The 23,392-nt window shown below is 32.0% G+C and overlaps 2 protein-coding genes across 6 annotated transcripts in view; one reads left to right on the top strand and one right to left on the bottom strand.

The window, feature by feature from the left end:
• Positions 1–19,702, bottom strand: part of vsig10 (V-set and immunoglobulin domain containing 10) — a 20,253-nt gene extending 551 nt beyond the window's left edge. Inside the window, 8 exon segments of one of the 4 annotated variants that reach the window (NM_001100094.2) lie at positions 2,303–2,445; positions 2,547–2,559; positions 6,313–6,426; positions 8,574–8,852; positions 10,746–11,024; positions 14,008–14,313; positions 16,000–16,296; positions 19,397–19,702. In NM_001100094.2, the coding sequence (NP_001093564.2) occupies positions 2,303–2,445; positions 2,547–2,559; positions 6,313–6,426; positions 8,574–8,852; positions 10,746–11,024; positions 14,008–14,313; positions 16,000–16,296; positions 19,397–19,451 (1,486 nt within the window). In that variant the 5' untranslated portion in view covers positions 19,452–19,702. 4 annotated transcript variants of the gene reach the window in all.
• A 3,396-nt stretch (positions 19,703–23,098) lies between these two features.
• Positions 23,099–23,392, top strand: part of si:dkey-98f17.5 — a 34,154-nt gene continuing 33,860 nt past the window's right edge. Inside the window, 1 exon segment of one of the 2 annotated variants that reach the window (NM_001128748.1) lies at positions 23,099–23,290. In NM_001128748.1, the coding sequence (NP_001122220.1) occupies positions 23,176–23,290 (115 nt within the window). In that variant the 5' untranslated portion in view covers positions 23,099–23,175. 2 annotated transcript variants of the gene reach the window in all.

The following is a 23,392-nucleotide window of genomic DNA, read 5'->3' on the forward strand; positions in this document are numbered from 1 at the left end:
AAAGTTCAATTCAAGTTTGCTTGTGAAGCACTTTTTACAGTAATTATTGTTCTATAGCAGGTATTCAAAAGATGCATGCACCCGGCGCAATAAGGCGCAAGATGTGTTTGGCACGATTTGCTGCTATTTTCAAAAAACCTAGAAATAAACTTTTTCTATTTAACTTTTTTTACTATTTTAAAGTCTTGCCATAAAAATGAAAGCCATATAACAAAACAAAAAAAAATGTATTCCTGTGTTCAAAATCACATACTTGTATTATGTTCTAAAAGTATGTACTTTTTTGAGAAAAAAAGTTGTGTGTAACAGGGGAGTATGCAAGCTTTGGGACGTACCTGTCCTACTTCCTCAATAACGGATCGATATGTTGCTTAATTACATGCCCAATCAATCCTATTGTGACATTAATCACATTTATTTCCTACCATGTTAAAGTAGCAGCATCGGTTTAATCTGCCATTTGTGGGTCTTTCATGAAGAGAAATCTCCTTAGGTGTTTGAATAATTATGCACTCAGTAAAGAACAATCACATCTTTATACAGTTGGAAGTCTGAATTATTAGCCCGTTTTTTTTTTTTCCCCATTTCTGTTTAACGGGATTTTTTCCAACAAATTTTTAAACATAATAGTTTTGATAAGTCATCTCTTATCACTGATTTATTTTATCTTTGCCATGATGACAGTAAATAATATTTGACTAGATATTTTTCAAGATGTTTCTATACAGCTTAAAGTGACATTTAAAGGCTTAACTTTGGTCAAGATTTAAACATCTTTACCAAAGCTCTCTCGCTCGCACTCTCTCTCTCTTTCATCCGCCATTTGTGTAGTTTATTACCACTGTTTGCTTTTTTGTTTGTAGTTCTATTCACATCAAATGTGAAATATTAGCCATTAACAGTATGCACGGATCTGCACTTTCTACAGGGAAATAGTAGACCATCCAGGAGACTTTGAAACATTCATTTCAACATATTATGATTTGGCACATATTGGCTGATTCTCAATTTAACACAAAAAAGTACTGAAATATGCCATTTCAAACACAGCCAAAACAACACAAAAGTCACTAGAGATTTGAATGAGAAAAGTGTAACTGTCAAAATGGTAAATAATGTCCGCCTTCTAGTACAGGAGCCAATCAGTGATCGCTATAGACTTCTCTTGATATAGAGGATGCATTAAATCAAAGGGAACATGCGTCCTCTGTTCTTGCGGTCTTGAGTTTTGCAATCGAACTTTGACGCTTGATGATGTTACATGAGAACTCAAGATCGCTTAAGAATGCATTGAGAAACGTTATTAATTCAATTTTTGAATACAAATTAGAACTGAAGGACGTTTAGTATGCAAATTGGAACACAGCATATCGCTTTTTTGCTTAATGAAACTGAGATTAAAAATTGTCATTTTAATGGGTTTATATGAAAACATTTTAGTGGGGAAGGTCCTGAGTGTTTACTGTTTAATAAATAGTTTAAAATATATCCATGAACATATACTGGATGCATGATTTGATGCAGTCTATGCAAATAGAAAAGATTAGATATACAGTTTGCGGTAATACTGAAAAATTTGACACTATCTGGCAACCCTTCCTCTTACACTTTAAAAATAAAAAATAATAAATAAGCATGTATATATGTATGTGTATATGTATGCAAGTATATAGCTAACTTATTTTCCCTGCCCCTGGCATAGTTATGAATGGAGAGTGTTTTTTTTTTATTTTATTTTATTTTTATTTTTTTATTATTATTATTATTATTATTATTTTTAATATATATTTTATTTTCTACTGTTATACCCTTTGAGTATTTGTATTTATTTATTCTCTGTACTGTTGTTGTTGTTGTTGTTTTTTATATTGTTTAATTCAGAGAGAAAGAAAACGTGAGCAAAATTGTATTCTACCACCACATTGGAGCAGTTGATGTCTAATGATTCTGTGTATCTGATGCTGTGGCTCTCTGACTAACATATTTCAATAAAAAACAAAGTTTAACTAAAATATATCCATGAAAGGAAATGAGAGAAAAAAATGTCGGTAAAACTGCACCTATTTGAAAAAATGTGTGTTTTTCCTTGTAAAAACACATATGAAATGATCCTAAAAACTAAAATGAAAACAAACCGATATTTTCAAGCTACTGTATCTATGACCATGCAACAAACTGATGAAAGTGTCAACCAACCAACAATATAATCATTTCATTGTAAAGCAAATTTCCAGTTCTACATTTCAAGCATATTTCTCAAAACATTGTGAAATACAGTATATTCAGGAACTGATGGACTTACAGGATGGTATTCTGTGGATCTCCACGAGTGTGGTTGCGTGTCCGTTTGTCACTGGAGGAAGTCGAGGAACAGCCTCATGGAAAATTTCCTCTTCATCCGAGTCCACTAGACTCAAAACATCCAATCGGTCATCATCTAAATGACTATAAAAAAAACAGAGATCACAATGCATCAGCCTGACACTAAACATACATTAATCTGTAATACTCCAGCTGTAATGTTTTCCAGTTATATTCATACTCACCTAAATCCTAAACCTGAAAAACAAAAAAAGCAAAAACCATTTTAAATCAAGCGTCTTCATGAAAACATTTTATGTAGCAAAAAATAAAAGAGATGATTTGAAAATGAAAAATTTGTCCACTTGTTCCTGTGGATAAAAGTTTCTTTCTTATGTTCATCACAAAAGAAGATATTTTGAAGAATGTTAGAAACTAAAAGCCATTGACCTCCATAGCATTTTTTCCCAACTATCGGGGTTCCAATTCTAAGCCACATGTCCAATTCCCTGACTTTTTGATGCACTTTAAAAATAATTTGATAATTTAGTCATGAGTTTCACAGGACTGGGGTGCAGCTGGAAGGGTATCCGCCGTGTAAAACATATGCTGGATAAGTTGATGGTTCATTTCGCTGTGGCGACCCCAGATGAATAAAGGGACTAAGCCCTAATGCTAAAATGAACTATTGAATTTAGTCATGACAACACACATTTTTAGTTAACTGCAACTTATTAAACTAACTTAATCATGCCCTTTCCTTATGCAAGCTGTTTTAGGTTTAATAGTATGTACAGTTCTAGTTTAATAGTATGTACAGTTGAAGTCAGAATTATTCGCCCACTTTTGATTTTCTTTTTTTAAATATTTCCCCAATGATGTTTAACAGAGCAATGAAATTTTCACAGTATGTCTGATAATATTTTTTCGTCTGGAGAAAGTCTTATTTGTTTTATTTCGGCTAGAGTAAAAGCAGTTATTAATTTTTTAAAAACCGTTTTTGGGACAAAATTATTAGCCCCTTTAAGCAATTCTTTTTTTCATTAATCTACAGAAAAAACCATCGTTATACAATTACTTGACTAATTACCCTAACCTCCCTAGTTAACCTAATTAACCTAGTGAAGCCTTTAAATGTCACTTTAGGTTGTATAGAAGTGTCTTGAAAATATCAAGTAAAATATTATTTACTGTCATCATAGCAAAGATAAAATAAATCAATTATTAGAGATGAGTTATTAAAACTATTATGCTTAGAAATGTGCTGAAACAATCTTCCCTCCATTAAACAGAAATTGGGGAAAAAAAAAAACAGGGGCGCTAATAATTCAGGGGTGCTAATAATTCTGACTTCAACTGTACATTTAAATAACTTATAAGGTTAATTTGATTCAGCTTAAACATTTAGGGCAACCAGAATTTTTTTAACAGTGTGACTAAAGAGCTGAATTTCCATGACCTAGAAGCACTGAGCAGGCAAAACATACATCTTTAATCGTGTGTTGTCAAATCATATCTGTTTAGGTCACGGTGCTAAAGCCAGATACAAAGACGGACTGGACACTTCAGATTGAATTGTCTGTTTTTAATTAAATATTTAATTTAATATTTAATATTCTCAATTAGATTATGGTATTAATACAACATTGATAGAAACATTAAATAATAGTTATTTTACACCACTTCAAGACTTTAAATAGATAACTAAATACTGGTTGTAGAGATAAAGTCTAAACTTTATTAAATATAATTAGTTCACAGCCTAAAAATAGATATATTTCACTCGGTGAAAAGCTACACTTTAAAAAAAAAAAATTGAGTAATTGACACATTTCATATTTCTGGCTTCTCAGTAAAAGAAGTCATCATAACTGGGTAAACTTAAGAGTGCAGTGAATGGGAGAATACAACTATTTTTTTTTTATGATTCCATTTTCTGAAATAATCAAAGAAAAACTCCATGATGGTGTTATCAAGACTTTCCGAAAAAGAAATTAACATTGTGTGAAACTGATAATGACAGCCAGAAGACGGAACAACACCAATTTACTGTCCTGCCTCATTAGTAACACCTCACTAAAGTGGTAATCCTTTTGTGTAATTAAATGATATTATACAGTACATAAATAAACAAATACGTATAACTGTACTTTTTTTTACTCAAAATATTAAAAATGATCAAGGATTTAAGATGCTGATGACGTTAATTGCCAATAAATGTCTTGTGAAAAGGGTCCATTAAAACTCAATAAAAACCTGATAGAAGAATTGCATTTCATAAATGGAAAGTAACAATTAAAATCAATAACAAAAATCTCTGACATTCCATGACCTGGACAAAAAAATACACTTAAAGTCAGAATTAATAGCCCTCCTGAATACTTTCCCCCCAATATTTATTTAATGAAAAGAAGGTTTTTCAACACATTTCTAAACATAATAGTTTTAATAACTCATTTCTAATAACTATTCTAATAACTATTTTAGATATTTTTCAAAATACTACTATTCAGTTTAAAGTGGCATTTAAAGGCTTAACTAGGTTAATTAGGCAAGTTAGGGTAATCAGGCAAGTTACTGTTTAATAGGGATGTAACAATATTGTAAATACCGTCATACTGCAATAGTAATTTTTTTTCAATATTACCGTAGGCGCATGACTCAATAAAACTATATTTCTGAGAAAAGTTTGCTTAGGCGAATGAAGCGAACGGGAGGTAGCGGGAAATACAATTCCCATCAGCCCAGGCGTGGGCATCATCCTTTGCGGTCTGTTGTCATTACAGATCCAGTAATGCGGAAATGGAGTGTGCTGCTAGTAGCGGGGAAGAAAAAGAGCTGGAAATGATCGAACCTAAAGCGGGTTTTAAATCGGATGTGTGAAAGCATTTCGGTTTCCTTCTAAAAAGATACGAAAAAGGGGAAAAGGTGACAGACAAAGAAAAAAACAGTATGCAGGCACTGCCAGACTGTGGTGAAATATAAGTCGGGGAATACGACTAAAAACAGTCATGGGGACAGCAGAACACAGCACACTTGTTAGATTGATGCAGACATTGACTTGTACCGCAAAGAGACCTCTATCTCACTGATGGCTTGTCCTCTCAAGTGGTGCACAACGTTACCCACTGCTGTCAACCTTGGCTAAATCATATCTCTCTGTCCCAGAAACCTCAGTCCCAAATGAGAGGGGTTTTTTTCTGTTGCAGGGGACATGCCCAGAGATCCCAGCTTTTATAGTTATATGATCATTTTCCTTTAAAAAAAAACATCTCTATCTAAGTGAGTGAGTGATTAAATGTTTAATGTGATGAGTTTTCAACAATACTAAATTGAAACTTAATTTTTTTTATATGGTTTAATAGTTTTTTGTTATTAAAATTGAAAAACTGAAGTTCCTGTTTCGAAACTTACAGATAGATGGCTAATTTGTATGTCATTGATATGTTCAGTGCTAAGGTAAATAAACACTTTTGGCACTTTTTTTCGAGTCTTTTCATTAGTTTTGTTTTTTCTGTAAATTATTCAATAAATACCGTACCGTGCCATTCATTCCGAGGCATTATTGTACCATGAAATTCTGATACCATTACATCCCTACTGTTTAACGATGGTTTGTTCTGTAGACTATTGGAAAAAAAATATTGCCTAAAGGGGCTAATAATTTTGATCTTAAATGGTTTTAAAAATAATTAAAGTTTTTATTCTAGCCAAAATAAAACAAATAAGACTTTTTCCTGAAGAAAAAATATTATAGAAAATACTGTGAAAAATCCCTTGCTCTGTTAAACACAACTTGGGAAACATTTGAAAAAAAAGGGAGGGCAAATAATGTTGACCTTAACTTTATATATATAAAAAAGTACCCATCGGTACTATGGATGTCAATGGCTACCAGTAACATCTTTTGTGAGAACAGAAGAATGAAAATACTATGTTGAGGGAGTACAAATAGAGAAAATTTTCATTTTTAGGTGAACAATGTCTTTCAGTATATGTAAAAATACTAACCGATGCAAATTCGATCCCGCTTCGTATAAACCGTCACACCGACAACAATTCCAATCATCATTACCAACACAGAGACAAAGATCCCAACAATGGCTCCTCCATTTCCTGCAGAGGCTGAGAATAAATAAAAAAATACACGTCATACTGTACTTTCTAAAACCAGAAGGCTTTTACATACTTTAGCTAAGGCAGAGGTGTTAGAGAGCAAAGAAACATCTGGTCTGGTCACATTCATGCACTGGTGTCATAACTTTAGCATCACTAGCATCTCAAGTATCCCCTGAGCTAGTGTACATCTCTGATGTAGGCTATTGTTTAAAATATGTGTCTCATTCCTAAATAGCTGAAATCATCTGCAGTTATCTATGACGTGAGAAATTGGATGAAATGGATAATAATTCATTATAAAAGTAAAAAGTAAGTTTAATAACATAAAATAAGTTTGTTTCGACATAATACAGTTGAAGTCAGAATTATTAGACCCCATTGATTTTTCCCTTTTTCAATTATTTCCCAAATGATGTTTACAGAGCAAGGAAATTTTTACAGTATGTCTGATAATATTTTTTCTTCTGGAGAAAGTCTTATGTGTTTGATTTCAGCAAGAATAAAAGGAGTTGTTAATTTTTTTTAAAATAATTTTAAGGTCAATATTATTAGCCCCTTTAAGCTATATATTTTTTCAATAATCTACAGAACAAACCATCATTATACAATAACTTGCCTAATTACCCTAACCTGCCAAGTTAACCTTATTAACCAAGTTAAGCCTTTAAATGTCACTTTAAGCTGTATAGAAGTGTCTTGAAAAATATCTAGTCAAATATTATTTACTGTCATCATGGCAAAGATAAAATAAATCAGTGATTAGAGATGAGTTATTAAAACTATTATGTTTAGAAATGTGCTGAATGTAAATGTAAATGTAAAATCTTCTCTCCGTTAAACAGAAATTGGGGAAAAAATAAACAAGGGGGCTAATAATTCAGGGGGGCAAATAATTCTGACTTCAACTGTACATAATAATTATATCTTACATTATAAATACATCTTTTGACACAATGTACTTTTAAAGAAAAATTATGTCCATATACTCGTGGTCTGCATTTCCATAAAATACAATAAAGTCACCTTTGTGTAATAGTATGAAAAACTCTGTATTTCTGCCTTGAACACAGCAGTTTTTTCCTGACTGTTTTTAATGCATTAATAATACATACACACATATTTTTGAACATGTTTTGACTTTCTGTAATTTTTTTGGCCATTTTGGACTGTGTCTAGGATTATTCATATGCTGTAAAACAGTTGCAGGATGACACTGTATGTCTGTAATAAAAAAATAAAACATAAGACATAAGACACAAGAGCTAAAATGTGCTGTCCACATATGTGGCCAGTAAGCCCTAGGAGGTTAAAATGATTTCTGATAAATCATATCACGTTTAAAACCAAGGATGCTGAAATTCACAGGTATAAATGTCATGAAATATATTTAAACAGTTATTTTAAATTCAAAGTACTGTTTTACAGTTTTAATGTATGATAATTATTATTCAAGTACCAGTTTACTTCAGAATTTTCTACTGCCTTTATGCCTAAACAAATTAAAAATTGTTATAGATTTAAATTGTAAATAAAGTATAATTTAAAAACACTAAAAATCAGCAAGGGAAATTTGGGGTAACATTCTTGTCATGAAAGTTATTGTACTTTAATATTTTATTTCTTTAATAATTGAGAATTTTCTTTCTCCTCTATTTTCGTTTGAGTTTTACAAGGCAATCTAGACCTTTATTACTACAATAAAAGAATTGTAATTGCAAAAATAAATAATAATAATAATAATAATAATAATAATAATAATAATAATAATAATAATAATAATAATAATAATAATAATAATAAATTAGGTAACACTTTATTTTGATGGTCCATTTGAGTATTAGTAGACTGTCTGCTTAATATCTGTTGATGCTGCTCCTTCAATAGACATTTAACATGTCAACTTACAAACCCTAACCCCAACCTAACAGTCTTCTTATAATCTAATGAGAATTAGTTGTAACAAACAGACCATCAAAATAAAGTGTGACCATAAATAATAATAAAATAATTTATTAATTAAATTAATAAATAAATACATTTCATTATTAAACATTTAATTATATTTTTATAATAATTTTATTAAATACAATTACAAAAACACACATGTACTGTATAAATTAATGTATGGAGAAACACTGAATTTTCAGACTTACTCTTCACATTCAGATACACTTCCAGCTCTCTTGCGCCCAGGGGGTTTTCACTGTAGCAGTAGTAGACTCCTTCATCAGCCTTTGTTACATTGACTATAGTGAGTGTGAATGCGGGTCTATTTTCTTGCACTATATATTTAGAGGTGTTTTCAATGAGGTCATCATTTTTCTTCCAGACAGTTTTGGCTGGCGGTAGAGAGCTGGTCTCAGTACAGCTGATGGTGATATTGGTGCCTTCCAAAGCGGTGGCCAGAGGTTGTCCTGTTGGGTATGGTATCTCTGGAAGACACATGAAATATGATCACTTTTAATAAGTTGTTTTTATGTTTAAGGATAAAAAAATCATTAGAGGGTCCCAACATATACTGACAATCATGACATGTATCAAAGATCTTTTACAGTTAACCCTTGTGTGCTTTTGGGGATGTTTTTATCTACTCTGGGGTGATTCTGAGTGATAATTTTGCCACATCTTTCTCTGTGTTTCAGCCAATGAAATGATTTTTGGTCACAAATCTTATTCTGACAAATATTTGGGGAAAGTGCTTTGAAAGTTTTCAAAAATTCGCTTTGGGTAAATTTACTACCCTTTCGTTATGTTGGGGGCTGTTTTTGCCCTATTGACTTCCATTATAATGACATTTTTTAGAATGCAAAGGAATGACATCATGTAATCATGCATTCTTGATTGTCGCTTATTTTTCCTGTTGGGAAGAGGTCAAATATGTAATTTTATAATAAAAGTCAATGGGGCAAAAAAGGCCTCAAACATAGCGAAAGTCAGTTTAAACAGTACACAAGGGTTAGTTAGACGTAAAAATGAAGTTGCGATATTTTTCACCTCGTTTCAATAAATAGTTTAGGACGGGACTTAATTTTGTTTATTAGAGTTAGATTGGGTGTTTGCGGTTTGCTTTTGGTGGATTGTGTATTATTGACAGGTTAATCAACCCTAACCCTAACAGGCCTTCATACAAAAAAACATAACATCGAAGAAGAGAAGTTTGTGAAGTGGGAGAAAAGTATATTTTGATTTATGAGCACATGAATTAACATAATGATTTGCATAAATAAATAATTTTTAATAATTACTACAATATTACACACAAAAAAGTTGACTTTAAGTATAATCTTGGCTAACAGTGTTTATTAGAAAAACATTCTCAAAGGTTTTGGTTCTGGGTTATCTAAATTTATTTGACAAAAAGATGTATTATTATATAATGTAATATTTTGTAAAATGTAACTTATTCTTGTAAGCTAAATTTTTTATCATTACCGCGTCACAGTCACATGATCCTTCAGAAATTATTTTAATTGGCAGATTTCGCTTAGATATTGCAATTATGATTATGTAATGCATTGTGAATGTTATTGCTGAAAAAAACAATTAATTTCATCACACACACAAAAACCCTGATCCCAAACTTTTAAGCACTCATGTACAGTTGAAGTCAGAACTATTTGCCCCCCTTTGAATTTTATTTTCTTTTTAAAATATTTCCCCAATGATGTTTAACAGAGCAAAGACATTTTCACAGTATTTCCTATAATTTTTTTTCTTCTGGAGAAAGTCTTATTTGTTTTATTTCGGCTATAAAAGCAGTCTTACATTTTTTAAACCCATTTTTAAGGTCAAAATTATTAGTCCCTTTAAGCAATATTTCTTTCCTAATTAACTAGGTTAACTAATTAACCTAATTAACCTAGTTAAGCCATAGTTCAATGTCACTAAGTTGTATAGCACTATTTCTGGTTGTTCCACTAGTGATCAGGTGGAGAAGAAGCAGCACTATTTTATCATAATAAACACATTTTAGGCTTCAGTTATAACTCTGCTCTGTGCAGTCTAATAAAACACACAACATATTAAAGCGGTTTTGTTTTTTCTTTGTTTTCTATAAAACAAAACTGAAAAATCGAGGGTTTGTGACATCATTAGCATGAACACACAGCCCATGCATTCCACTAGTTAAAATTGCTTTGAATTTGATCATTCTTGTAAACATTTGGGATAATTTAAATACACAAGTCAGCAAAATACTTAACACTGTTCTAGTGTTAGTTTGTTTTTGATATATATTTTAATAAATAAATCTTACACACTGTGCCTTTTATCAAACATTTCAATGATGATCTGCATTTTTGTAATACAGAATAAAAGTGACTTACTGAGGGTAAAGGAGCAGGATTTTTCCACTCCTGTCACATGATGTCCAGTACATTTCACTTTATCTCCATCGTGCAGGATTGACCTGTTCACAGAGACATTCAGCTCTTCAGTCTGCTGGGACGTCGTCAAGTTGATTGTGGGACCTTCGGCTGCTCCTTCGACTTCCTGCCAGGTCAGAGTGGGCACAGGGTAACCTCCAAACCAGCTACATATGAACAACACATCAGATGGCTTATCTCCCAACTCCCAACTGCACTCCGGATGCCTTTCTGGAGCATCTGGAAAAAAAAGTATTATTAAAGATTATTAAAACCGGTATTTCATTTTTACATTAATTATAAAGTCTGGAGATAAACTGAAGAAACTACAAAACAAAGAAAAAGTACACTAAGTTGCTGCATAGAACTGTTTTTCACCCTTAACTAATTTGGGACCCAGTGGAAATAAGAAATTGGCTTTTTTTAAACCTTTTGATGCGTTGCTCAAAATATTAACAGAGCAAAGAGGCTCAATCACAAATAATAAATACACGGCTGAAGCTGCTACAATATAAGTGGTTGATGCGGAACTCCAGTGGTATTGCATGAACATCATGAAAACATTCCAGACACCTGTATAAGATGCAATGATGCATGAGTTTAAAGGTTTATTATATCGTTGCATATGGTAGTGTGACAAAATTAGAAATTCTTGGAAAGAAGTGAAAGGAATGACAGAGAAGATAATTTGTGTGAATATTCCACTGTCACCTCAGATTTATTAAATTTCATTTATACCCAAAGGGAAATCAAGATTAAAAAGACTGAATGTATATTTAAAAATGTATGTTTTCTTCAAGCTAAACTGATTATTTCTTTAAATTGGAAAAATGTGTGTACATGTATAGGATGTTGGCTGAAATACATGGTTACAAACATGACAATGGAACAGATAAACTATATACTCATTCATTCATTTTCATTCAGCTTATTTTCTATCTCAGAGGTCACCACAGCGGAATGAAACGCCAACTATTCCGGCATATGTTTTACACAGCGGGTGCCCAGCGCAACCCAGTACTGGAAACCACCCATACACACTTATTCACACACATAACCTATATATTAAGAGATAAATACAAGATCTTGGAGGGAGTTTTGGGACCTTTCAATTTGTTTCTAAAATGTGGTAGAGCTGGAAATGTGTTGGTTGTTAAATAAGAATACCAGTCATTTTTTTCCGGTTTTAATTCTGTATTATCTGAAATAAATAAATAAATAAATAAAAGAAATTATATATATCTCCGTCCTATAACATTATCCTAATTGTTCTCAGGTGTGTTTAAATGATGCACCTATAGTGGGACTATAACGGATTCAAAAAGTATTGAAAAAAAATTATTCAGAGAATAATTGGAAAAGCTTTTGTAATATACCCAATGGTACATAACCTGAAGTGTACAGTAGAACATCAGATGCATCCCAAATTGCATACTTATGCACTATTATATAGTTTAAATGCATTCACACGCAAATATTCTTTTTAGGGCGGCACGGTGGCTCAGTGGTTAGCACTGTCGTCTCACAGCAAGAACGTCACTGGTTGGAATTTCTGTGTGGAGTTTGCATGTTCTCCACATGTTCGTGTGGATTTCCTCTGGGTGCTCCGGTTTACCCCACAGTCCAAAGACAATCGCTATAGGTGAATAAACTAAATTGGCCGTAGTGTATGTGTGTGTGTAAATGTGAGAGTTTATGGGTGTTTCTCAGTGCTGTGTTACAATTGGAAGGGGCATCCACTTTGTAAAACATATGCCGGAATTGTTGGTGTTTCATTCCACTGCGGCAGCCCCTGATAAAAAAAGGTACTAAGCTAAAGTAAAATGAATGAATGAATGAATGAATATTGCATTTTATTCTAAAATTAATAGGTGCACTTTAAATACCCAGATGATGCCCCTTATTCAACCATTAAATATAAGTGTGCAGTGTTGGACACTTCACAAACCTAATTCATATACTATGCTGTTGAGTGTGTAAGTTCATTAATACAATGTGTAAGCGCATTGTATGCCATGTGGAACGCAGTGTTTGTCTTGATTGCATTAAAGAACGTGCTAAACTGTTGTATATACTTGGCTAAAAATGTACATTATTATTCATTCATATATTCATTTTTCTTTGGCTTAGACCCTTATTTATCTGGGGTCGCCACAGTGTAATGAACCACCAACTATTCCAGCATATGTTTTACGCAGCAGATGCTTTTCCAGCCACAACCCAGTACCAGGAAAACTACTATTTACAGTCATTATTATTAAAGTTATTAAAGTCAAGTTCTCAGATTCTTTCAGTCAACATGTGGATGAGTCAGGAGACAACACTTTTACCATTGGAAAAATGTACTCAGACAGGTCGCTTTTAATTTACATAAAATATTAGAGGCTTTTTTTGCACTTTTGGCACTTTCTGGAACTTTCTTGATTTTACCTACCCTTTGTCTTTCTAATTTTGGCTCTAAGGAATTTGCATGCATTTTAATATAAAACAAGAACTGCTGTACATGTTATTGCAAGATACCGGAACCACAGCTGTTTTAATAAAAATAAATCAAATAATATACAAATAAATAGATTTTTTTTTCCACATATGACTTCATGGAGGGGATGGCACAGTGGCTCAGTGGTTAGCACTGTCACCTCATAGCAAGAAGGTCGCTGGCTGGACTAGTGGGCATTTCTGTGTGGAGTTTGCTTCTTGAATTGGGTGAACTAAATTGTCTGTAGTGTATGAGTGCATGAGTGCATGTGCATGCGTGCGTGTTTGTGTGTGTGAAAAAGTGTGTATAGGTGTTTTCCAGTACTAGGCTGAAAGGGCATTCGCTGAGTAAAACATACTGTATGCTGGAATAGTTGGCGGTTCATTCCGCTGTGGCGACCTCTGAAATAGAGACTAAGCTGAAGGAAAATGAATGAATAAATAAATGAATGAATGAATGAATGAATGAATGAATGAATGAATTAATTAATTAATCAATAAGGATGCCAATAAATGTGGCACACATATATTTAACAAGGATATTAGATTTTTGATAAAACTGTGTTGTGTTTGTTATTAATTGTTTTCAACACCAGCAACAGAGCTTTTCTGTTAATAAAAACAAAATGTACATAATAAATACACTTTTCACAGCCTTATTTGCTTATATTTAACAGGGGTACCAACATTGGTGGATGTACACATTTTTATTTTTTTTTGTTAAAAAATATTAAACCTGCCTTACAGTAAACCAGCAGCTCCTGGGTCTTGTTCGCGGTTCTCCTGGAGAGTGTATTCTGGGATGTACAAGTGTACGTCCCTTGATCTAGTGGCTGGATATTTGTAATGGAGAACGCAAGAGGAGATTTGCTTCCAAATTCTCTTCCAGGATTATCTGATGCCAAATTGTCAACCGTCCATGTCAGGTTCTGTGATGGGTTTGACTCACTGGAACAACTGAAATTGACATCCGAACCTTTATGGACAAATAACGTTCCATTGTTCAAGAAAGTCGCTGGACTTATGTCCAGTGATACGCCAGTGGGACCAGCTGAAATATAAAACAAATGCAAAACTTTAATAATAACCTTCAACAAAACCTTCAAGACTACACATTTTTAATTAAATATAAAGTGAAACAATTATATCAAAATATTCTGTCAAATTAATAGTTTTTTTCATTTGAATTTGTTTTAAAATGTAGTTGATTTCTGTTTGTGTGTACCATCTTTGTGTACAAGATTTTGTGCAACATCTTTAATGCTTTGACATATTATGAATTTAATAATTACATAAAATAGCAGCATATTACTGTATCACAAATTAAAATACAAAATTAAAAGCACTTCATTCCAGTTTATCAATTTCTTTTTATTATAAAAAAACTGATGGTATAAATGGGAAATTAATCATTTAAGCCATTATATTCAAAATGTTCTCATATTCTGAATTTATTTAATTCTAAATTGTGTAAAAAATAATGGTGTAATATTATCACAAAAGTATTTTGCTTGTTTTTTTTATTAATTAATTAAATAAATAACCAATTCATTCCTGTAATGACAAAGCTGATTTTTTAGCATCATTACTTTAGCCTTAAGAGAGAGAGAATTTTGAGTTTATTGTCATTTCAGCTTCTTTGGCTTTGTCATGGCAACAAAAAAAAACAGATCAAGTTTACCACATTTTATAAATACCACTTTTCTATAGTTATAAAAACTATTCTAACAATTAAAAGTCAGCAACAGCAATAAATAATACACAAGATAAAATACATAAATAATAATAATAATGATGATGATAACATATAAGATACAAATCTAAAACAGTTTTTAGATTGTGTCTTAAGGTAAAAAATAAATGAGATGTTCCTCCTATGTCTGGCTGAACTTCAAAAAAAAAGTTTATTTTCTGAGCATTGGTCTCATTCTGTTTGCCATTTGTTTAGAATATAGCCTTTTATAAGTGGCTTTAGATCTGAAGGTGGGATTTTGCACTCCTTTAGTTTTCCTATAAGAGCCATTTTAGCCTTAAATGTCATTAAAAATAGTTTTTAGATGTTAGTATCCGTACTGTTTAGGATATCTATAAGCTAGTGTGCTCCAAAACAGTGACAAAATTTGTGTTAAGATGTAAAACTGTCAGTTAGTCTCCTCCATGTCTCCTGTACAGTACAGAATGCGCTCAGCTTGCCAAATTAACATACATTTTTGATCGCTAGCAGTGTGAGTTTCAACAAGGATGTAAAAAAGGTTGTAACTGTCTGCAGCAAGACCACTAAAAAGGGGGCCGCACACCGGATGTGCTGCGCTACGATGTGCCACGCATTTTAGAATTGTAAATATAGGTTTATATCAGGGTACACACACTGATCCCGCAATACGGAAGTGCACATTCGCATGTTACTTAAAATTCTTAATTAATACATAAATAAAGAATAAATCCTTAGTAAATTTTAGTAAACCTTTATTTTCAATGCATCTATTCCTAATAAAATATCTCAATATCCCAAACGTTTTTTGAGAATCCACATAAGAACTAGACCACAGCCTTGTTTCAATTTCAGCTAGTCTTAATGTATGTTGGCTATCCTACACATCTCAGTCACATGGCGGTGCTTTTCTAGATTCATGCATAGCAGTTAAACCAGAAAAACCAGCTTGAAGTCTTACAGAAACTGGAGCGATCTATCAAAGCTTTCTGTTGTCACATTAGTAGGGTTTACAGATCTACATACCGGCAATTGTAAGTTGGATTTTTGAAAGAGTCTGCCACGAGCGTCCACCCTTTGCTTGGGATTCACATTCATAAAGTCCTTCATCGATTAACTGAAGGCCACTGATCCTCAGAAAGCCATTCTCTGAAATAGAAAGATGCACTGACGGGTTTGGGGGGTTTTGGGTTGCGACAACAGCTCCATCTTTCTTCCACTGGTAAAGAACTGAAGACGCATTAACAGGCTGGTCAAGACAGTGTAGTGTTGTGTTGTTCCCCTTTTCTCCAATAACAAACTGCTGCACCTGCTCTTCTGAAACTACAGGAAGAAAGAAAAGCAGTGTGTTACGGAGTAGTACAGTGATATAAACATTTCAAATATAAATCAAAAAGTACTATGGTAGTATTATGGTACAATTTCCATTAAACATTGTTTAGTAAAGCCTATTAAAAAGAATGGCAAGCAGTTTTAAGCTAATTAGCAGTTTTGCTAATTTACAGGATTTTCTCAATGAGCTCCGCTAGGGTTTTTCAGCCAGTGATGAACTTCCGGTGAAAGCTTTATGTGACTATTTTCAATTTCTTAAGGTTGCTTTTACAGCATCGATGTTGTAATGTAAATCAAATATAATCAGTTAAATAGACTTAAGCGTCCATTTGGTTAACGTGTGAAAAGAGATGAAAGACCGTTTAAACGCAAGTGCCCTCATTAGCACCAGGCTAGTGCAGAAACTCCATTGACAATACTGGGGTAAAATTTATTTCCATATTTTAAAGACATGGCGCAGAACAATATACTTTAATGCAGTGCTTCTTGTTTGACCTGATACCCACTTTATATATCGTATCTCAGCCAGGCAGTGAAGATCACTGTTTATTTAAAGAAATCAGATCTTAAATGTGGCGATTTTGTATTGAATTACAATTAACTGGAAGCCCTGGGGCTGGGTGAAATTAAAAGCATAATATAATATATAATATGGTTTAATGGTATAATCCTCCATGTAAACCACGGTTCAGTATCAAGGTTTCAATTTTATAAAAAAGCCTATCAAAAAGACGTCTTAAGATTGAATTTGCAATAATATTTGATGAAATTCCTAGTAGACTTGTTCTGTGTAACTTATCTGTTAGTATGTCCACTGAATCCAATCTTTTACATATTAAGTATCAATGGTGTGAAAACTAAAGACAATATATTTAATAACTTTAAAACGTTATGCAGAACCAGAACCCCATTGTTGCCTAAATGCAAATCTTTTTGGAATGTTCTTATTTAAGTAGATTGAGTAGAAAAAAAGTTTGGAACTTACCTAGTAAATACTGTCTAACAAATAAAGTTAAAGAAGTGACATATAAACTAATTCATTAAATTTATTCAGTGAAACAAGTTGTTAATTTTTTTTAGAGACGTGGAATGTGCGTGCTCTTTTTCTGAATTAGAGGAGGAATCGATAAAACATTTTTTTGAATGCACATATAGCCAAATGTTTTGGTCTGATGTTAAATATCTTATATTTAAACTTACAAAATTTAAAAATGTTGTTTTCTTTTAAAGATATTTTTTGACATACAATAACAATACTTTGGAGCAGAATTTGTTGATTATAATTTTAATCATAATTTGATGATTATATATGGGTAGTGCCATGTACACAAACAAAAAAAATGGTCCATTAATAAACCTAACATGTATTTGTTGAAAATTAATCTTAAGCGTTATTTTGAAACCCTAAAAGATATAATAAAAAAAAAGCTAGAAGGATGTATGCAATTTTGAAAACATTTTCTTATGTGAATTTGTTGTAATTTATATATATCCCCTGTAATTTCATTTTTTTTCTCTATTGATTTGTTTCTTTGACGTGAAAAAAATGTAAGCATTGTATTCCTCTTTATTGTATGCTATTGTTCTTGTTATGCAACAAATAAATAATTAAATAAATAAATAAGTACTATGGTAATATCATGGTATACAGTTTTCGTGTAAACATTGTTTAGTACCATGATTTCACTTTTTAAGAAGGCCTATCAAAAATAAGCTTTACACTAACTTGCAGGTTGCTAATTTGCAGGCTACTAACAATTCTTTATATCAACAACTGGTTTGAATGGCAATCAATGGAGGAAAGAACAGCGTGTCTTGGAGGAGAACAGTGATATGAACATCTCAAATATTAAACAGAAGTACTATGGTAATATTATAGTACAATTAACATATAAACATTGTTTAGTACCATGACTTCACTTTTTAAGAAGGCCTATCAAAAACAAGCTTTAACCTAAACAGCAGTTTTGCTAATTTGCAGGATTCTCTTAATTCCTACCAACAAGTGAATTTAAATGGCAGTCTATGGAAGAAAGAACACATTGTGTTTGGATTAGTACAGTGATATAAAGACTTTAAATATTAAAACAGAAGTACTATGGCAATATTATTTTACATAATTCCCATGTAAACATTGTTTGCTACCGTGGTTTCACTTGGCCTATCAAAAAGAAGCCTTAAGTTAAATAGCAGTTTTGCTAATTTACAGGTTTCTTCCAATTCTTGATACAAACACACTGAATTTAAATGGCAGTCTATGGAAGAAAGAACAGTGTGTTTTGGAGCACTTGAAATTTCAAACAAAAGCACTATGGTAACATTATTTTCATGTAGGCTAAACATTGTTTAGTACCATGGTTTCAATTTTTAAAAAGGCCTATAAAAAATAAACTTTAAGTTAATTTGCAGGCTACTCAATTCTTGTTACCAACACCAACAACTGAATTCAAATAGCAGTCTATACAGGAAGAAAGAAAGCTGTGCTTTTTGGAGCAGTACAGTGATTTGACATTAAACAGAAGTTAAATAAAAAAAAACAGAAGTACTATGGTAATATTATGGTACAATTCCCATGTAAACTTTCTTTAGTATCATGGTTTCACTTGCCCTATCAAAAAGAAGCTTTAAGCTAATAGCAGTTTTGCTAATTTGCAGGATTTTCTCAATTCCTAATTTAAATGGCAATCAATAGTGTGACAATTTATAAAAATGTCACTCCTGATATGAAGAACATTGTTTTTTTTTCCTCCAAGTGACGACGTCATTTTTTTATATTTTTTCTAGTCGTCATTTCCTGATATTAAATATTGTCATTGTTATTATTAGTGAACTCACAGTATGATAAATTAGCATTTTTACTAGTGAGATGTTAATTGTTGATATCAATAATTCATATCCTGCGAATAATTAAGGTAAAATAATATTGATTTAAAAACTACTTAAAAACTACAGGAGTGAGGTGTTTGGTTTGGACATGATCATAGCATTTTTGTAAATCAGCTGGAAATACATAATAAAGTACAATAACACCCGATGATGTCTCCTTCAAAATGAACGCACGACAAATGTAGCTACCTGTCAACGAACTCACCTGTTTGATGAGAAAGAAGAAGCAGATATAAAACTACAGCAGATGTTATCATCATCGTTGGCTTGTCAGGAAGTCCTTTCAGATTACGGGATAAAATACACTTTCCTTTGACAACTCGATCGAGTTTCCTTTTGTTTCCCGGTAAAACGCATCAAACACTTTTTGTATAATATGATTAAATAAATGCAAATATTATTAAGATTAACTCGTGATCGATTTGGGGAATGCCGTAAATGTTTCTTCTGCTACGTCCGTCTCGTGTTCATCTTCAACCTGTTTACTCGGTTTTTTTTTCCCGGAAACTTTGAAATTGTAGTTTGACCACACCCTTTACCTGCGCTCTTAAAGAGACACGCACCACTTTTGGGTTTGACAGGTGACACGAGTTGAGTCTGGCAGCCAGGTCTATATACTTTGTCGGGGGATTTTGGTTTCGGGTGACGCAGTGCGCTCCGGTTTACCTCACATGAGTGTGCATGGATGTTTAGCAGTACAGAAGAGGATCCGCTGAGTAAAATATGCAAAGTTGATGGTTCATTCCGCTGTGGCGACCCCAATTAATTAGGGAGTACATGTAAGCTGAAAAGAAAATGAATGAATGAAATTGGCTGTAGTGTATGCAGGCCCTAGCCAGCCTGGTCAAACTGGTGGTTCTTTTTTCTCAAATTATGGACATTTTTAGAGTTACACTACTCGTTTTATATTTAATTATGAGATTTAAATAGATTTTAAGCACTATTTTTTATCTGTATTAGCTTGTCGGATGGTCATCATAACCACACTTTTGATGTACCAAAAAAAAAAATCCTAAAAATTTATAATAAAGAAATATTTATTTTTAAAATACAAATTTATTACATCATATATCATAAAAAATTAACCCATTTTAAATTTAAAACAAGCCTATATTGTCAATTATTAGGCAAATAATAAATAACAAACTGGCCAGCACATTAAACTTTATTCAGTCAGAATTTCGCCATTTGAAATAAAATTTATTAATTAACTACATCTGAAAATTCATGGAATACAACAATAGCCAATAGTACTCAAATTCATTTTAATATGATCCGCTTTTGGTGATTCACACCTTTTTATTGATCATTTTTTGTCTCATGAATAAGTTAGTAAACTGTTTTCTCTTTTTTAAAAACAACACAGTAGTAAAAGAGGACCCCACTTACATCAGATTGTGTTTTCTTGCACCGCTGGATGTTGGACTCATGAAAAATACTTGTTTGCATCGGTCAAAACTGACTAGCTAAAGTCATGACAGCCAACACAGAACTCGGCTTGGTCTTAAAGCCTTTTCAATGGGTTATTTTCACTTATTGCGAAGACATAGCAGTGAAAATAAGACAAATAAGCTCATGAATGGGACAAATTATGGACCACCCGAACCCCCTCTGGCTATAGGCCTGGTATATGTGTTGATGAGTATGTATGTTTTTTTCCCAGTGATGGGTTGCAGCTGGAAGGGCAACCGCTGTGTAAAACATATGCTGGATAAGTTGGCAGTTCATTCCGCTGTGGCGACCCCTGAGGGGCTAAAGGGACTAAGCCGAAAGAAAATGAATAAATAAATGATTTTGGTTTCATGTATTGAGAACTTCAACTCCCCTGCTACTTATTTTTCTTAATTTATTAATTATTTATAAGCTGTTAAGCTGTTGTGAAGTTATGGTTGACCTGAAGTGTTTCATGCAGGCCTAGTGTCACTGTTTGCTACTGTTATTGTTTGCTACTGTTTTCCAGATGTGAAAATAATGAATTAATAATGATGATGATTATGGCAATGATAGTAGTAGCAATGCTATTTTAATATTAAAATGTCAAGTAGTTTTTAAAATGCACTATGGTACATGAATGACATTTTGGTTCATGAATCATAGCTTAGTTCAGCATACATGTAAACATGCGAAGAGATGAATATGTTTACTTTGTTGTGTCTAGTTAGCTTATATTTGTGTCTATATATATATATATATATATATATATATATATATATATATATATATATATATATATATATATAGTTAGAATTAATTATTGTGCCAAATTCAAAATATATTTAAGAAAGAAAGTATGGGTTTGTAGTAATGCTGATGATAATGATGATGATGATGATAATAATAATAATAAAAAAATAATAATAATAATAATGATGATAATAATAATTGTTATTATTATCATTATTTTATATTAATAATAATTATTATTATTATTACTATTATTATGTTACATGTTTTACATAGAGCTGCACCGTGGCGCAGTGGGTAGCACATTCGCCTCACAACAAGAAGGTCATTGGTTTGAGCCTCAGCTAGGTCAGTTGGCATTTCTGTGTGGGGTTTGCATGTTCTTCCCATGGATATGTGGGTTTCCTCCGGGTGCTATGGTTTTTCCCCACAGTCCAAAGACATGCTGTACGGGTGAATTGGGTAACCTAAATTGTCTGTAGTGTATGTGTGTGAATGAGAGTGTATGGATGTTCCCCAGTGGTGGGTTGCAGCTGGAAGAACATCTGCTACATAAAACATATGCTGGATAAGTTGGCGGTTTAGTCCGCTCTGGCAACCCCAGATAAATAAAGGGACTAAGCCGAAATGAAAATGAATGAATAAAAGTCATATTTCAAATCTATTTTAAACAATTATTCATTTATATTTATTTTTAAATATACTTCTAATATTATTTTAATATTTTTTTGTGAAATTATATTGCACTATATTGCTACAGAATTTTTGCAACGGCCACGGCTTTTGTGTCTACTACTACTACTACTACCATTATTATTATTATTATTATTATTATTATTATTATTATTATTATTATTATTATTATTATTAATGTTATTATTATTATTATTATTATTATTAATGGTATTATTATTATTATTATTATTATTATTATTATTATTATTATTATTATTATTATTATTGTTATTATTATTATTATTATCAAAAAAAATTAAAAGAATAGTGTAAAAATCTATTTTAAACATTAGTTTATTTATATTTATTTAAAAAACTACTAATACTATTTCATTTGTGTGAAATTCTATTGCATTATATTGCTATAGATTTTTTTGCAGTGGTCACAGCTTTCATGTCTACTACTACTACTACTACTATTAATAATAATAATATTAATAATAATATATTCATAATAATATTGATGTTACAAGTTTACACATAAATGTTTACTTAAAATATATTTTCATTAAAATAAAATTTCTATTATTAAAATCTATTTGTATATTTATTATAAAATACTACTATAATTATTTAAATTTCTTTGTAGATATTTGTAAAATATTTTTACAGATTTTTTTGAAACAGTCATGGATTTTATGTCTACTACCACTACCACTACTAGAAGCCTCCTCTTCCTACTACTACTACTACAATTACTACTACTACCACTATTACAGCTACCACTATTACCACTAACGTTACTACTACTACTACTACTACTACTACTACTACTAATAATAATATTAATAATAATAATAATTAATAATAATAATAATAATAATAATAATAATAATAATAATAATAATAATAATAATAATGTAATGATATGGTTATTGTTTTTATTATTTGTCGATTAATTTAAATTAGTTTATGTGTCCGGTCTGTTCACGTCAAACTCTCCTTTAGAGGGCTCCAAAGCTTCACATTTCTGACGTATCCACTAACGTTAGTTTCTCGTGTGCGCCGCTGTTTTGGTTCCCCCGCTGTCGCTGCCGGTGAAAAACAGTCCCACACATTTTCAAAATGTCAGGCAGTAAGAAGCCGCGAGCTGTGGCAAATCCTCTGGAATCTACAATTACAACACCGAGCGAAAGAATACTGAAAGAATGTCACACTTTATATATCGACAGCGAGAACGGTAAACAAACAAATACCGCTAACACATTCGTATGTAAACACATGTTGCTGTTAAGTCTTTATTATGAAGCCACTGTACGGTGCAAATCAACCAGAAAGTTCA

The sequence above is a fragment of the Danio rerio genome, chromosome 5 (assembly GCF_049306965.1).
Source record: "Danio rerio strain Tuebingen ecotype United States chromosome 5, GRCz12tu, whole genome shotgun sequence".
Taxonomy (NCBI): Eukaryota; Metazoa; Chordata; class Actinopteri; order Cypriniformes; family Danionidae; genus Danio; species Danio rerio.